Source organism: Coturnix japonica, chromosome 1, assembly GCF_054131305.1.
Source record: "Coturnix japonica strain WE chromosome 1, WE-NBRP24, whole genome shotgun sequence".
Lineage (NCBI taxonomy): Eukaryota > Metazoa > Chordata > Aves > Galliformes > Phasianidae > Coturnix > Coturnix japonica.
In genome coordinates this window covers 36920991-36937944 of record NC_140663.1, presented here as the reverse complement: position 1 = coordinate 36937944, position 16954 = coordinate 36920991, and the positions used below count along the sequence as shown (strand labels likewise).

At 35.3% G+C, this 16954-nt stretch overlaps 1 protein-coding gene across 4 annotated transcripts in view; it reads right to left on the bottom strand.

Annotated features, from left to right (window-relative positions):
• TMTC2 (transmembrane O-mannosyltransferase targeting cadherins 2) overlaps window positions 1-16954 on the bottom strand; it is a 242375-nt gene that overhangs the window by 15779 nt on the left and 209642 nt on the right. For all 4 annotated transcript variants that reach the window (XM_015857488.3, XM_015857482.3, XM_085537860.1 and 1 more), the window contains 2 exons: window positions 12999-13113; window positions 6447-6510 (listed from right to left, as the gene is read on the bottom strand). In XM_015857488.3, the coding sequence (XP_015712974.2) occupies window positions 6447-6510; window positions 12999-13113 (179 nt within the window). The remainder of the gene's footprint in view (window positions 1-6446; window positions 6511-12998; window positions 13114-16954) is intronic.

Genomic DNA, 16954 nt, shown 5'->3' with positions numbered 1-16954 from the left:
TTCTGAAGGTGAGAAACAAAAGTAAAAACACTTTAAGATTCAGAAAAACAACCCATACACGGGGCTTGTCTCAAAGCTGAAAAAACTAAATGTGTCTTTAAAATACTTAAGAGGTCAATAAGCAAATGTAATTGTTAATACAGATAGAACTATTTAGTTCATAAGAAAAAATACAATTTTCTCCCAGTAACTAGACAGAGGCAACACACCTCCCTTGCACTCAGCTGCAGACAGGAATGAGCAGAACAAAAGGACTTGGAATGGCTGAAGCACAACTCCCACCACTAGAAAAAAAAAATGTGGGCCTGGAGTCTAAACAGCAATTTAAAAGGTTTCTAGCTTTGGAACCACAGAGAGAGGACAAGTACTTATAAGCTCCTTACATGGAGGAGTATGACTACTGCTGTGAAAGCACTGAAGACTATTCCTACCTGAAATGAAGGACAGATTATATGAAGTAATTATTAATTATCTGGAATTCAACCCTTTCGCACAACCTTTAGGCTACCTGAGCCTTCTGCTAGGAAGGTTGATACATGTCATACCTATTTTCATATCTAACCTCAGAGCCAGTCTTCTAACTGTCTGTCAAAAGAGATATTCCAACCAATTTGCAACAACCAGAAAATGGCACCCTTTTTTCTCAAGGTGTTTTACTGTCTCTTCTCCCTGTGGAGCTAATCCATGTAAGTAGCTAATCCATAAGCTACTTACCCCTATATCTATCTTAAATCAAAACACTAGGACCTTGCCATCTGGAAGTACAATTCACATGTCATACCCATCTTCTCATTAGGAAGCCATGTTATACATTTTGTCCCTGAAATTTTTGTAAGCCCTATAACAATTGATTCAGTCTTCACAAAGCAACAGAGCAGGAAGAGAGAATTTTTCTTATAACTTCAACAGAAAAAAGGAGACAGTTTCAGCAGGTCAAGAGTGATGCTGGACTATAAGAAATCCACAGCCACTCATGTCATTGAGGCAGAATGTTTTTCATGCTTGAGAGGAAGATTTACACAATGCGAGCCTTAGCAACAACTAGTGCTGCTAAGAGATGCTGGAAGCAGCTCAGAAGGCAGGCAGACAACCAGCAGAAGCTACACCTGCTCCATATGGCTCACTTTCATATTTTCTGTAAAAGCAGACACAAGTCAGTTCCTGATACTACCTAAAAATAGGACTCCATGATTATTCTGTGGAATAAATATACAAACATATAAGACTGTCGTGTTGCTGTAACCTTGAATAAACAAGTAAACTTACAAAAGAACATTTTAGAATGAGAATTCTTAACTGGGAATTTCATGAACTTTGTGAATCACCAACTCTGCATTCAGCTCTGGGTTCTTCAACATAAGAACCTGTTAAAGCAGGTCCAGAGGAGGATCACAAGGGTTGGAGCACCCCTTTTGTAAAGAAAGGATGAGGATGCTGGGAGTGTTTAGTCTGTAGAGAAGAAGATGCCAGGGACACCTTATAACATCCTTCAATTACCTAAAGGGGCACTACAGATGGGAAATGATTCTTCATCAAGGATGTTGTGTGATTGAACACAATGGTAATGGTTTTAAAATAATAGAAGGTAGATTTACATGAGATTTTAGGAAGACATTATGTACTATAAGAATGGTGAGACATCGTTAGGATTCAAGAAAGAATATTCAGAGCAGAAGCTGCAGAGCAAGATAAACAGCATGAGAAAGCAATGCTGAAAACCAAGGACACTTCCAGAAGAGAAAAACAAAGTTAAGTAAGCTTTGTGATGGCTGTGTGATAATGTCCCTGACTGGGGGGAGAGTGCATGGATTGGAATGACTCATGACTCTGATTGGATAAGCACCTGCATGCAAGGTTAAGGAGTGTTTGTGGAATGTTTTATTGACATGTAAAGGCAGGTGAGAAAGTTACAAGAGAAAACTTGTGAACATATATAAGGGATGACTGAACCTGCAATAAATGGTTTGGATCATTCACATCTCAGTCCACACCTCAGATGCTGCAAGACACTGGAACAGGTTGTCCAGAAAAGCTGTGGATGCCCCATCCCTGCAATTTTTCAAATCCAGATGGATGGAGTTTCAAGCAACCTGATCTATCTAGTGGGAGGTGTCTCAGTCCACAGCTGAGGGAATGGAACTAGGTGATAGTGATAAAGTCCCTTCCAACCCAAGTCATTCTGCATTTCTATGCTTTAAAGGTAATAATAAATGATATGGAAATGAAATATGCATGGTTTCTGAAGATGACTGACTGTGTCAGCTTTGTCTGTACCATGCTCTTGAGTATTTTGGGCAAGACACCCTAGCTGGGTATGGATAATGGGAACTGGGTAGATCTTCTTAAAAGATCTGCAGGAACAATAGATACATCACTGGTGCAGGATTTACAATATCTGTGGAAAAGTACGAGCAAAAGATTGAGAAGTGTGGAACTGTGCTTGCTTTTCCTCAATTGAGGATCAGCTGCAGACTGATCAAGAATCACTAGTACACAATCTATCTACCATCAGCAGCAGAACTAACATAGCAGGAACTCTTACAAGCTTTATGAAAATTCTCCTTGGTAAAACCCGGATATACCTTTAAGAACGCTGGCAAAATGTATTAAGGCCATCTCTTTCACATTTACCCAAGCTAAAATAGCAAATAACTAAACAGTTAGGAGGAAGTCACGTAGAGATATCTGACATTGAAACATCTAAGGAAACGATCACAATAAAGCACAATTTGGTCACGTTTCAACATAAAATCCAGCATCTACTTTATTTTTTAAAGATGTATGTACTGCAGGAAACATATTCATTTTTCAAGATCTTGCCATGAATACAAAGTGTATATGCCATAAGAAGGCACCAAAAGCATTTTATCAAGAAGAAAGCTATAAAAACATACTCAATTATCTGGAAATCACTAGTATTCTTTCAGCTGTTGGACAGCTTAGTATAAGCCTGGAGACTATGACACAAAATCTGTATTCTAGTGCTAGGCAAAATCAAAAGAAGCACTTGTAGAAACTGCTTTTTAATATGATATTGTGTTAACTGATTACATAAACCCTTCAAGTCAAGAAATAGTTTAGCCCCTCACACCATGATTAAACCATCTAGTGGAAATTATATTTATTTTGCTTATAAGTACATTTCTCCTTTCCCCTTCATTCTATGTGTGTGTCTTTATATATGTTGTTACAGTAAGACATTTAATCAAGCCCTTTTGAAGTGGTAGAGTGGAAACAGCTGTTTCTGACAATGTGTCGATGATATGGGGCTTAAAGCTGTCATGAGGTCCAGATTGCAAGCAGCGCTAATATGTGGTTGGGATGGCAGTGACTTGCAGGTCATGGCAACTCCTTGAGGAATGCTTCTAAGCCAATCAGCTCAAGGTGGTGGCTCAAAGTCTTAAGGCTCTAGTGAGCTCTCTTTCATTTAATGCTCCTGAGGTCACACATCAAAGTGCTCTTTTTTTCTGAAGAGCCAGTGACTATGTGTGGGGGTTCTAGAGCAGCTTTTAAAAGATTGGTTGCTTCAAGTTTGGACTTAAAAAATTAGAAATGCAGTTCCATTACACAAAGGATGTTTTAAAAGTTCAATAAAACCTGAAGCTTACGTCAATATCTCACATTCTTGTAAAGAATGATAGTTTAAAAACAGTTTCTGGATGACTTATTTTTCCACAACAAAGTGAGCTTAAGGCTCACATTTCAGAGTGTCTAACAACTAATTAAAACAATTTTCTGATATATGAACATTACAAGACATAGGGCAGCTAGAAACCATCTGTGATATAGACTTTCCTCAACAATATTCCCACTCAGATCACTTATTGCAGAAATGTCTGTCTGTCTGAGAAACCCACACTTTCATTTATGTATGCAATAGTATTTGTTAAAATTAGACTAATGTGATTAACATCCATCCAAGCCATCTTTGCTAGAATGAACACATATGTGCTTCTTATTAAGAAGGCCCTAAATTGATTTTGTTTTGACAGTGGTAAACACACACTGTGGTACACATTTTTCAGAAAATAGTCCAGGAACTAGGGAAAATAATCTCTAGGTTACCTATAGAGTTGAAGGAAGAAAAGAGAGTCCTGTAAGAAATTATTCATAGCAAATAAAAGTAGACTTCTCTGAACTGCTTCCTAGATTCCTCTCTCCTCTTTGGCTCTCCAGAGGAATGTTAACTCTGTGAAGTCTACTTGGAAATAAATAAACAATCTTGAAAATGTTTGACTTTTCACAGAAGTTCAAGAAAAACAATTCCCGTCTCCACAGAGATGCTATATTCCATAAAAAGTACTGCTCTCTAAAATTTGACTGGATGCTTTCAAAGTGGATAAATACTTATCTAATGTAAATACAGCCAATTCTGAAAATTTTTGAGAACAGTTGGATCTAAATCCAGAATAAGTGTAGTAGTCAGATTTGGTTTTTTTTCTTTTTTTTTTAGCCAAGCTTAATTACAGCTGCTGCTGCTGTTATACTGAAGTGCTGCAATCTTTATACACTGCAGAACGGAGTAACCAAAAGCAAAGATGTTCAAATGAATATACATATATAATAATAATATCAAATAATCTGTGCTGTTTTCAGTAGTTGCTTTACTGCATACAACCTTTTTTCAAATACTTTACTCATTGTAATGCAGCTTTTGAGTATCTTTACATCTTACCAGAATTAATTCAGTGGTGAGTGAATCACCAACACAACAAAAATATCATCCATATTTTCTTTCTTAGAAACAAAGGCTTGCATGTTCCAGAGAATTTTCATTTCTCCTGTATCTAAAGACTGCTGTGGCTTTTATTTTAGGGTGTTTTTAGCCTCCTTAGTCACAATGTCTACAAAACTGGATTGACTGAATAAGAAAGTGATCCAGACCTAAAGGCATATTAGTTGTTCACTGCTGCAACCCAGTCTTGAGACACTGAAATACAGCTTGCTTAGGAGACAAATGTAAGAATGGAGATTCTGCTGTCTGGATAAAACAACAACAACAACAAAACCAACAATGAAATGGCCAACTAACTAGTTCTGAAACTCATAACTCAGGAAATTATTTACAATAAAATAAGGACCACACTGAGGTCAGTATCACATGGCAGTCTCTGTACTTTGCCATACCACAACTTCATTTCCTGTGTGTGCGCAGTTTAGTCCCCAAAGCTATTGTGGGTGTTTTGAAGTTGAAGCATCCGGGATGTGCTAGGATCTCACTGTGACAATTAACAGGGACCCAGCCCTGAAGTTAGAATGCTGACACTTGATTTGGTTCATGAAGGTTGGGGTGAGAATCTGAATTCCCTTACTAGCAGTAAAATACTGAAGAGTTTGTAGCAACTTTTACTGCTAATAAGGCCAATATTTCATTATAGAGATATTAGTGATATTAGATATTACAGAATATGCTATATTTGCAAAGAAATGGATATAAGAAATTGTAAATCTGACTATTGTTTCTGGCTGTACTAGTTGCCTATCTCTCAAGAGCTAGGTACTAATTCTAAAGAACAACTGACAATTTAGGTGTCTTGGTACCGCAAATAACAGAAATTATAGCAGAGAAAAGGAACATCAACTTAGGATTCAACTTAGGACCTGGTAGAAGGTTAATTTTGGGTTTTAGACCTGAAGATGCTTTTTTAAGACTTTTAAGTTTTAAAATTGTCTTTTTATTTATTTATTTTTCTTTCCGGAATTACTAACATCTTTTCAAATTAAGCATTATAGACTTCTATGACAAGAATGTGTTCTATATTTCATTTATATACAAAGCATGAGGTTTTAAAAATAAATTCTGCCTCTTTTAGACCCATGGTTGTGAAGGTAATTGAAAAGGAATATAACAAATTTTTTTATTCCTTTAGTTCCTAATGCAGTAAAAATGTAATGAGATTTTATTTTTTGTTTTCTAAAGAAGAGCTTTTACATGCATATATTTCCACTTCACTGAATAAACATTTATTTGTTTTTGTACTTCAACCTTAGAGGAACTATCTCCAAAGTAAAATCATTAAGTTTCTTAATCAACAATGTTTGCCAGAAGTTCAAGAAAGAGGAAAAGTCTTAAAGGTATAATTTAAAATGCCTTAAATAATTACAAAATAGCCTTTCATTTTCTTTTTATTAGAGAAAATAGAAAAAATTAAGAGCATTTTCCAAACTTAACACATTTAAAAGTAGACAAAGAAATCTAAATATATAAATCATTTTAAAATACATTAGCCAAGTATGATCTGTTGTTAGAATACTGCATCAAGATAAAACAAATGTATGGCGATTGTTCTAACAAATGAACAGCTTTATCCAACTACCCTATAATTAACCACTAAAAAAAATATGTATGATTCAGGCCAAGAGGTCAAACACCAGCAAGAAGTTTCTCAACAAAAAGCAGTTCATTCATCAGTTTATGTAATGGATATCATAAGGAAGGTACTTACATTAGGTCTTAATTCTGCTGCCATTTCATAATACTTCTCAGCTTCTTCATTAAGACTGGCTTGTCTATCAGGACAAAAAAAAAAAACAAAACAAAAAACAAACAAACAAACAAAAAAACCAAAAACACATAATTACATCTCCATATACAAAAGCACACCTAAAAAAATACTGTAACCCCTTCCTACTACTTAAGAATATCAGCATAACAAATACATAAAATATGGGAATCTTTTTGACTGTATTTCAGAATGTCCATTGCGAACATTTTTGTGCCTTATTTTCTTCTTAGCTCTGAAAAGTTATTAGTACACACTGAAGAGTACTGCAGAAAGCCAAATATTCATCTGAGGCAGAAACACACATGTACCAGTCATCATCAGATGAATATGTAGCTCATTGTTGTAATTAGCCATACTTCAACAGCAAATTATTAAGCAATAAGTTATACAATACTGCAGTTTAATTTCTTTGTGCCCTGTTATCCAATTAAAAGAGAGAAAGCAGAGAATACAATGATTTCTTAAAAATAGGTTTCCATGATTCAAGGAAATAATTTACATAAGTGTTCTTGTTTTGGCAACTACCAAGAGGGTTTTTTTAACTTAGAACACATAACCTATGGGACTGGGTTTCATGGTTCCTGAAGTACTATTAGCCCACCTCTGTTCTACCTTTCACACAGACAGCTACATTCTCCTATTGTTTAAATTACTGCATTTTTATTCGCTAACTTTGCAGTTTAATGCATTCACATATTTACATGAAAATAGAGTATGATGCCAAATAAGCCTTTTTTTTTTTTTTTTTTTTTTTTCCCCTTTTTTTTTCTCAGTGGGCTCTTTTAATCTCTTAATCTTTTCCCTTCTTCTTTTGTTTCTAGCTTCTTAATTTTCTTTCAAATAATCATTGTGGCCACTGGCCCAATGAGTATCACTTGATCACACATAAATATCTTAAAAAAGATGACAAATATGTAGAAATGACCAGTCAGGCAAGCTAAGTATCTTCTGCTATTGTTCAGTAACAATATTGAAGCCATGGGGGGTAAAAACAAATATATATACACATGTATGTATGTCTGTGTTTGTGTGTGTGTGTGTATAGTTTTTGCATGACAGGTTACCTGTCTTAGGACAGGAGTTCTTCGGGGTATTTGTTGGTGTTACATGATTACAGATGCATTTCTATGATACAAGTGAAAAACCAGCAAATGAATGCAACACAGATTGGGGTAGATTTTTCTTCTTCTTCTTTTTTTTTTTTTTTTTTTTTTTTCCCCATTTTTCTTCACTTTCCAAGAACATTTCAAAGAGTGTCAGTCATAGAGCACTCACACCTGGAGATTTTACCTTGTTTGTTACATATGAGGTTTTACAAGCTTCAGTGATTACATTGTGTTCTGATTTTACATTCCATCCACCCAAATTTTAAACATAGCCACATTACACATGATAGGCAATTACTTTCAATCAACACATCTTGACAGACAGTGATTGGTCCTGGGAGGAAAAAGGGAGGATAGATAAACTCTTTGAAGTTTCTCAATAATTCACGAGCAAGCTGAAACCACTTTCTGACTATGCACTGAGTAGAACCCAGTTGATACCTGTGAACTGTTTTAAATTACGCAGGCATCATCAACACGATGGTTGTCATGGTTAGAAACAGTTGAATATCTGAAAATATTCATTCAACATGCTTCTGAATCACTCCTGCTGGGCTCAGGAAGCACTTGAAACTACTGGGAAAAAAAAAAAATTCTCATACTTTCAAATTTCAGTACATGCTACAAGGCACATACATTGAAATATATTACACAACTTTTTTTTTTTTTTTTTCCCCTGTATTTATGGGAGCTGTCAGGAAACAAAGCGCTTCTGAACATTTGGAATGTGGCAAAAATCTGTACAATGAATGAGGTGCCTTACCCAGGGGCAGACACAGACAGTACAATTCTGAACAAAAAATATCTTCTTGGCATGCAAATGCAGAACAAATTAAAATCCTGCCCCCTTCTAGCCCAGTGGAAATGCATAGCTTGCTTTCCTCCCACATCACATCAGGAAACATGGGTCATTAATTTCCAAGTTGAAATCAGTTTCAATTTACAATTCTTTACCAAAAAAGGTTTAAATGAGTGAATGTAGATCACACTAATCTGGTCAGGAAAATGCCAGTTCCATTACTGGCTCCTTTATAGTTGAAATACAGAAAAATTCTGGTCTGCATTTTCACTGGAAATCTACACTAGAAATTCCTTATGTTAAGCCCTGGAATGGCAATCCTTTGAGAAAAATAAAAGGCACAGAGGTAAGAAATTGCAGTAACTCTATGCCCCTGAGGATTAAAAGGCCCTGAATCAATGTCAAACAATGGAAGGACACTACTAAAATAAATATAGCTCGTATTAGAGTAAAATATTAAAACAGTGTTGATAATGAAGCAGAAATTTAGGAAAGGAAGCTAAAAGAAGTTGCGAAGACAGATTTCTTTTCATACTTACAAATTACATTTCAGCCTTTATCCCAAATCTTTTCATGAGGACTGGCCTTGAAAATTCATCTGATTTCCCCAATTGACACTTAGCGTTCAATCTTATTTTAAAGAACAAAATGTCTTCTCTTTTTATTCTCTCATCATTATTAACCTGAGCCTCCAAATCTAGCTGTTCCTATGTTATGTTCCAGATGACTGATAGTGATGCCTTATGAACCTGGTTCTATTCAACTTATATTCTTTTAATATGTTTTTGTTGATCACTGGAAAAAAATATGCTTTAAGAGAAAACCCATATCAGTGTTGACTGGTTTAGATACATACATATGTGACTGGAAAGAGATATTTTTAAGCAGCCAATTGCTTGACATAAATCTTCAGAATGTTAATGGTTTTTTTTAAGTGAAATCATGCAGGTCAGTCCAGCTAAGAAAAAGAGCATTTCTTTGAAGAAGTTGCTATTTCATAATACAGATTTTGAATAATTAACATTCTTAATGAACTTTTTGCATCACAACAAAATTATAAAGAGATTACATACACTTTGCCCAGTCTTTTAGTTTTACATCAATTAAAAAATTTAAAAAAGATGATACACATAGTCACATATGTGTATGTATACATAAACACACTGATAGCATTTAGTGAATAAAATCTATATAGAGAAATTAGATATTGCCAATAAATAGGCAATAAATTCATGTAATGCCAGGGTTACCCAGAGAGACCCTTACAGAAGGGTGTAAAATATAATTATTCCTATAAAAAGTGCTTTTAAACAAAGCACTTCTTCCACTGCTTGTTGCTTGTTTACATTTGGACGCAACATGAAGCTTTTCTGTTTCTACTTAGTATGATGCTTTCACTACACTCCCATTCCTCATTCTAAAGGGAATCATCCTTATGTTCACAGGAAAGGATCTTACAGAAGCTGACCTTCAATTGAAACTTAGCACTGTCGATACATGATTTGATCACTGAAGCTCCAGCCAACATAAGACATTTCCAATACATGCTTCACTAAATTCCATTAAAATGTATCTAGCTTTGCTGAAAGGCTTCAAATATAAGCTATAAGCATAACAAATACTACAAAAGTAAAACTCATGACCAGTTACTGCATTAAGGATCACCATCACAACAGCTATATGACCCTTGAATGAAGCTGTTTGAAGAAAAAAATTGGTAAGAAACCAAATTTTACAGACAACTACCATGCATATTTATGGAAAAAAAAAAAGAAAAAAAAGAAAAACAGCAGTATATCCCTTGTTCAAAATATTCAAAATTTGGCAATAACTGGAGTATAACATAAACCGAAATTTAGGGAATGCTGTTATCATCCTCCATCCAAGGCAGCTGTAACCCAAATGATAAAGAATTTACCTGCAATTCTAAATAAGCATCTATGTGTTTCTGAATCTTCTGATGCTCATTGGAGCAATGGTGAAAACAGCACTCTGACAGGAGGAAAAGATGTTAACTTTCCTAAATAAAAAATGTAGCACTGGGTAGAATATTTGAACAATTAAAAACAAATATGACTAATTAAAAAAATTCTGAGTTGTTGTTATCTTCCCAGCTGTTCATGACACATTGATTTCACACTGTTTTTGACTGATATCACATTGATATCAATTTCTGTTTCTTAATTGATAATACATTTCAAAAACATATCACTTCTTTTCTCTTAGGGTAGTTCACTTCTATGCCTTTTGCACATCTATAATATATTTTCTAGCTCAAAGACATACAGTCCATTCAGAATTCTTACTCATTATCAAACAGATTTTAAAGCTCTCTGAAGTACCTCATAGCAGTTAGTTGCCTGCATGAAACTGCTTTATTAAATAATTTCAGCTTTTCTTTATGACTCTCTTTAGCATTCATTGGTACCATAGTTTCTAGCTTTCTCCCTCCATGCTACTCTGAGTATCTGTTTTTCTTCTTACTAATTTTTATTATTGTACTGCTTTCTATTTGGAATCACTTCAGCTCGCCTTCATTCTAAGTATTCTGAAAAACAATTTCTTCTGAAGTCCTTCAGACTCATAATGAAATGGTAGTTGCCTTGTCCCAAACTAGTTGCTTAGACTCAATTGACAATCCCTTTGTCTAATTTCTATTATGTAAGTATTGTACTGAATAAATTGCTAAGTATAGCAGTAAAAGAAGATGGACAGCAAAAACGATTCAAATCATAATGCCTGTGGTTTTAAGGAAATACTTGGCAGCACTCAATCTGACTTTGCCATGCTAAATCTTGCTATATCATCCAGACCAGCTATGACTCCAAGAGCTTAGCAAGAGGACATTACAGTCTTACACACACACACAAAAAAAAAAAAAAAAAAAAGGAAAATTAGACCAACTAGATATCCCATAGGGGCACAAAGGGATTCTAGCTAAGCTAAACCATCAGGTCTTTTTTTTTTCTTGGTAGTGGTGGGCTTTTTTTAGAGTTTTAGTTTAGTAATTGTTTTTCTGGTGTTGTCATTTTCAGGTTTTTAATTCTGCTTAAATAAACTAGAGAATGCTGTTCAGAATCCCAGAGCAAAATACTGGTTGAAACCTACAAGGATGCAGATCTAACAAGATCTAACAGGGTAACAACACTGATGTACAGCGCAGCAGCAAAGCACTTCAAACTCTGGAAATGAAACAATACCCATATTATGTTTCAGTCAGTGACCATAGGAAAAGTGAGACATGCCTTAAATATATTCCTAAATAGGAATTCATGCCAACACATTTTAAAACACACCCAAAAATCACACCACTTTACACCACTGAACCATCTGCCACAATGCACTCATCAAAATCAGCTTTCTATATCCTTTTCGATTCAGCTTTCATGCCTAACTTACTATGCTTCTATGAATTTATTTCACTAACCTAGATGTTTCAAATTCATTAATTCTACACTGAGGAGATATTTTTCAAAAAATAATACTGAGGAAGGGAAAATAGCTCAAAATCATGTTGCAGGTCAAACTTTTGTTTATCAGTGAACCATTTGCTTTGGATTCTTTCTAATCTGCAGGCAGTAAGAGCTATTTCTCAAAGGATATTTTAGCACTTATTTCAAAATCCTAGTGCAGAAACCTCCTTCTGAAACACAGGTCACTTGGCTGAAGCTGATTCTACCTCCGTTTTAATATCGTTTTCTTTTCTTTTGTTTACTGTCTTATAAAACTACAAAAATCCAAGTGACACACCTTCATTAGAGAAAACCTAAATAACAGTTTTGTGCTAATAAAGTTGATTCTTTATTTTCTTTCTCATGAATTTTTTAAGCAGCTTTATATTCTAAATGAAATTAAGTATCCTCACACCTGTCAAGCACAGAACAGATAATTATTATCTTAGAAACAAGTATGGAGAATCACAGTAATGTGAGATTAATGATAATGTGCAGGCAGAAGCCCAGTATTACTAAATATCCAGGTCTCCCATCTTTAAAAGGGGGGGAAAAATCCTTTTAAAGGAAAGGTCTAACATTTTATTAATTTCAGAAAGAGAACAAAAGTATAAGACTATTTATTAAATCACGTGTACTGATAATATTAGTTCCTCTTGTGTAGCTTCAAGTCAGCATTAGCTTGAGGATATTTAGATTCCAAACTATCAGTGTTCCTTGTTGATATTAGCAAAGAATGTGACATTTTCAGTATTCTCTAGTTACATCCAGATCAGATTTAATCTATTATTTGCAGTTGCTATGCATCCTAAAAACTTTAAAGATCAGATGAAAGAAAAGTCTGCAGAATGTTCTTCACAAAATAAACTAATTGTTCTTGTATGTAAGCAAAAAGAATGATCTGCTTGTGAATAACAGAAATTTTAAAAGTAAAAAATTACAAGCACACAGGAAATTAGAAGTAGATTGTTCCATATCAGTTTCATTCAAATTCTTTTATCAGCAATACTGAATTATTCACAAGAGTTTCTGGGTTTTAAAAAAAACAACAAACTCTATATAGGCAAAGGCTGTAAAAATTTTTCCTCCAAAACAGAAGAGGAAAATCAAGTAAGACAGATGCAAACACACTAACCTGAGCATATGGGCAGCATTGAAAACAACATCAAACTCTGTATTATCAAGTTCAGCTGCTTTCTTTGCCATCTCAGCGGCTTCAATCAGACGGGATTCTTCCAGTAGGAACTGACCTGCAATGGAGAACATGAGCTTGATGTCATAAAAGCCAACTGATCTATGTCGCTTCAGATAATACAGTTGTAAAAAGTAAGTTTTTCAAAAATTGGATGTTCCAAGCTCAATGTTTGGCCATTTGCTGGTTTGCTCTGCATTAAAACATGCAAGATCTGTCACATTTCCTACATAATCCTTATCTGTTCTGTAAAAAAACTAGAAAATATCTAAAATCATATTAATTAACTTTACAACGGCATTATCTTTATCATTAGACCAAGTAAAAACAAACAAAAAAAGAACCATGTAATATGTACTAAAATTTAACGAAAGTACTGTACTTTTAGAAGAAAACCACTTATCATCATATAAAACTCCATAAAAATGAGTTTTCCTTTGAAGAAGAAGAAGAAAATACTTTGGAAGGTACTCCAGCTACCTTAATTCTGTTCCTTTTAATGTTTTTTTTTCACACTTAATTTTTAAAATGTGTTATTTTGGATCAAAAACATTTCATAGGGTTTCAGCCATCTAGATCTTGTGTCTAAATAACAAATTTGGAAAACGTATCTTAATGTATGGTGATTACACATTCCAGCATACCATCCTCATTTTATCTTATTTTTGTAAAGTAAGATCAGTCAACCAAAAGCCTACTACAGCATCACTTGCCACAATTCTCTTCAGGGGCAGCAGCCCGTGAACAAATGGTTTCTTCTCACACTGAGGGATTTTGTTTCTTGCTTGTCCCCTTTCCTCACACATTCCCTATTCTTTATATACTCGTTTGATGTATATGCAGAAAATCCACATAATCAGAGCCAGAAAGGTCTTTAGAGGCCACAGTGAATCCAGTGATGGTTGGTACAATGAACACATTTGCAGAAGGAATTATCACAATACCAAAAGTGATGAAAGACAGCTTTTATACCTTTTTGCTTTTTCTCCATGGATACATTTTAGCTTGGCAAGAGATTCTTTATTCAGGCAGCTACCTGTCTTAGTTATTCAGATCTACAAAATGTCTCAGGACAGCAATAAAATTAATGCCCTACTGCATTTGTAGCATAAGCCTTTCCTGCTTTAGTTACATCCACACTCAAATAAGTGCCATCCTTTCATGCATAATGATGCTTTGTGTTGCTTCCAGAAACAAATGATTTCCAAAGAGGCTTTCTTACATGGATCAACAAGAGAAACAGAGATGAAGTGGAAGAAAGGGAGCAACACACATGCCCACACATACAAAAACAACATACAAAAACAGATTGGATCATAAAAAAGTAATCTGACTTCAGAATTAGAAACCATCACTTAAGCCTTTAATTTGAGCCTCTTAAAAAGGAAAGTTTTCTCTCCTCCCTCACAACAAGAAGAGAAACAAATGCCAAAATTTTTCTCTTTTCCTTTTCCGTACCACATTAGGGTTTGCTTTATATATATAGTTAGACAAACTCTAATATTAATTCAAAAATTCCCACGCAAGTAAATCTATTAATCACAATAGGCAGTTTTTAATCTAGGTTGACTTTCTGTGTTCCTTAAAGAGAAATCTTCGAAACTCGAACAACTGACATTCTAATTTTCTTTCAATGAATGAGTTGGAAGAGTAATGCTAATCTTGGGTCTATGCCAAAGCAAACTGGCCTTAAACTGTTAACATGAAGTTTTTTTTGTTTTTTTTTTTTTGTTTCTTTGGTTTTTTTTATTTCAAATGGAAAGCATGGAATTAGGAGAATGAGATTATAGTAACTGGATGGGCTATTTATACATCCAGCAAGAAGGTGAGAAAAAGAATCTTTCAGACTTCAAGACATAGGGAGCCTTAGGAGATCATCCTGAAATAAAAAACAACATTCATACTTAGGAAAAATATTTAGCAGCGTAAAACTCACAAATAATGTCAAGTGGTCATTAGGGTAATTAATTCCACAGGGGTAGAAAAAAAATCCTCATTGTTCTCGACAAAAATTCATCAAAGATATTCAGAGACCCACCTTTAGAACCGTGCTTCTCATTGTCTGTATGAAACAATTCAACACTGGACCTCAACCAGTATGTTATCTCATATATATTTATAACTACCCTACACGTAGTAGAATGTAGCTGATAAGTTCAACTTAATGTGATATAATCAATGATTTTCTTGACTCAAGATTTACTTTATTAAGACAGTAAAATTTCTTCACCCATATAATTTCTAAATTACATTTTTAAAAACCATTTCAAACTAATACTAATGGTTTGTTGGCAATCTTAAGCGAAACACACTTGGCAATTTTCAGCTCTTTAAGAGGTCTATAATATCAACATATAACTGAAAATATGATGAAATTACAGAATCACAGATCACAGAATGAACCTGGTTGGAAGGGACCTCAAGGATCATGTAGTTCCAACCCCCCTGCCTAGTAGGGCCACCAAACATACACCTTTACTAGATCAGGTTGCCCAGGGCCCTGTCCAACCTGGTCTTGAACACCTCCAAGGACGGGACATACACAACCACCCTGGGCAGCCTGTTCCAGGACCTAACCACTCTCCTAGTAAAGAACTTCCCCCTAACATCCAACCTAAATCTTCCCTCTTTTAACTTAAAACCATTTCCCCTAGTCCTGCTATTGTCAGCCCTTTCGAAGAGTTTACTCCCCTCCTGGGTGTAAGTTCCCTTCAGGTATTGAAAGGCTGCAATGAGGTCACCCCGCAACCTTCTTTTCTCTAGGCTGAACAAACCCAACTCCCTCAGCCTGTCCTCATAGGGGAGGTGCTCCAGCCCCCTGATCATCTTCGTGGCCCTCCTCTGGACCCTTTCCAAAATCTCCATGTCTTTTTTGTACTGAGGGCTCCACACATGGACACAGTACTCCAGATGGGGCCTCATAAGAGCAGAGTAGAGAGGGACAATCACCTCCCTATCCCTGCTGACCATCCCTCTCCTGATGGAGCCCAGGATCCCATTTGCTTTCCAGGCTGCCAGAGCGCACTGCTGGCTCATGTTGAGTCTTTCGTACATCAGGACCCCCAGGTCTTTCTCTGCCAAGCTGCTCGGCAGAGAAATTCCTACATATTTTATGATTTCTACAAGAAGGCTGATTTAAAGAAGGACATTATTTACATTTAGAAAGTGCACTGCTAGCTAAAATCTTGTTTATCTCAATAGTCTTTTCTAGGACTTTGGATGCATACATTCCATTAATCTACATGGATATACAAAAAATGTCAGCAGCAGCTATAAACAAATGTTTTCAATTGTTAAAAATGAAATTTGCCATGTTTACTATTAGATCTCTTAAGCATGCCTCTGTAGTAGGATTGCTATTACACAGCATATTAAAAGATTACCTTTACAAAAGGTTTACTAAAGCGAACTAGAACAAATTGCAATTTATCCGTGACCCCAGCTAAGTACAAGCAAAACTTTCAGTTCTCCAGAATGCTCTGGGATCCCGGGATCACATATTCCCATAAACAAGTCTCTCTCTCTATCACAGGATTAATAATATTGCCAATAATTCATGTTAAATGGTAAGTAGTAGACAATACACGGTATCCTCTTAAAACCAACTACAGCATCCCTTGCATTCAAACCTTTACAGAATCCTGACAGCAAAGAAGAGAACACCCCCTGAAACCACCCATCTCTATCTTTTCCTGAGTAGAGGTGTCTTAATCAGAGGTTGCTAATTAAACATTTTCTTGTCACTTTTTCAGTCCAATGAAAAAATCAATACCTGAGTGCATAGCAGATAGGTGGTGGGCTGCATCCTGCTACTGCCAAGCACTCCCTCACTCAATCTCCACCTCTCAGAAGTATGACGTAAGAAAAAATATATATAAGAAGAAGAAAGGAAGAAAGCC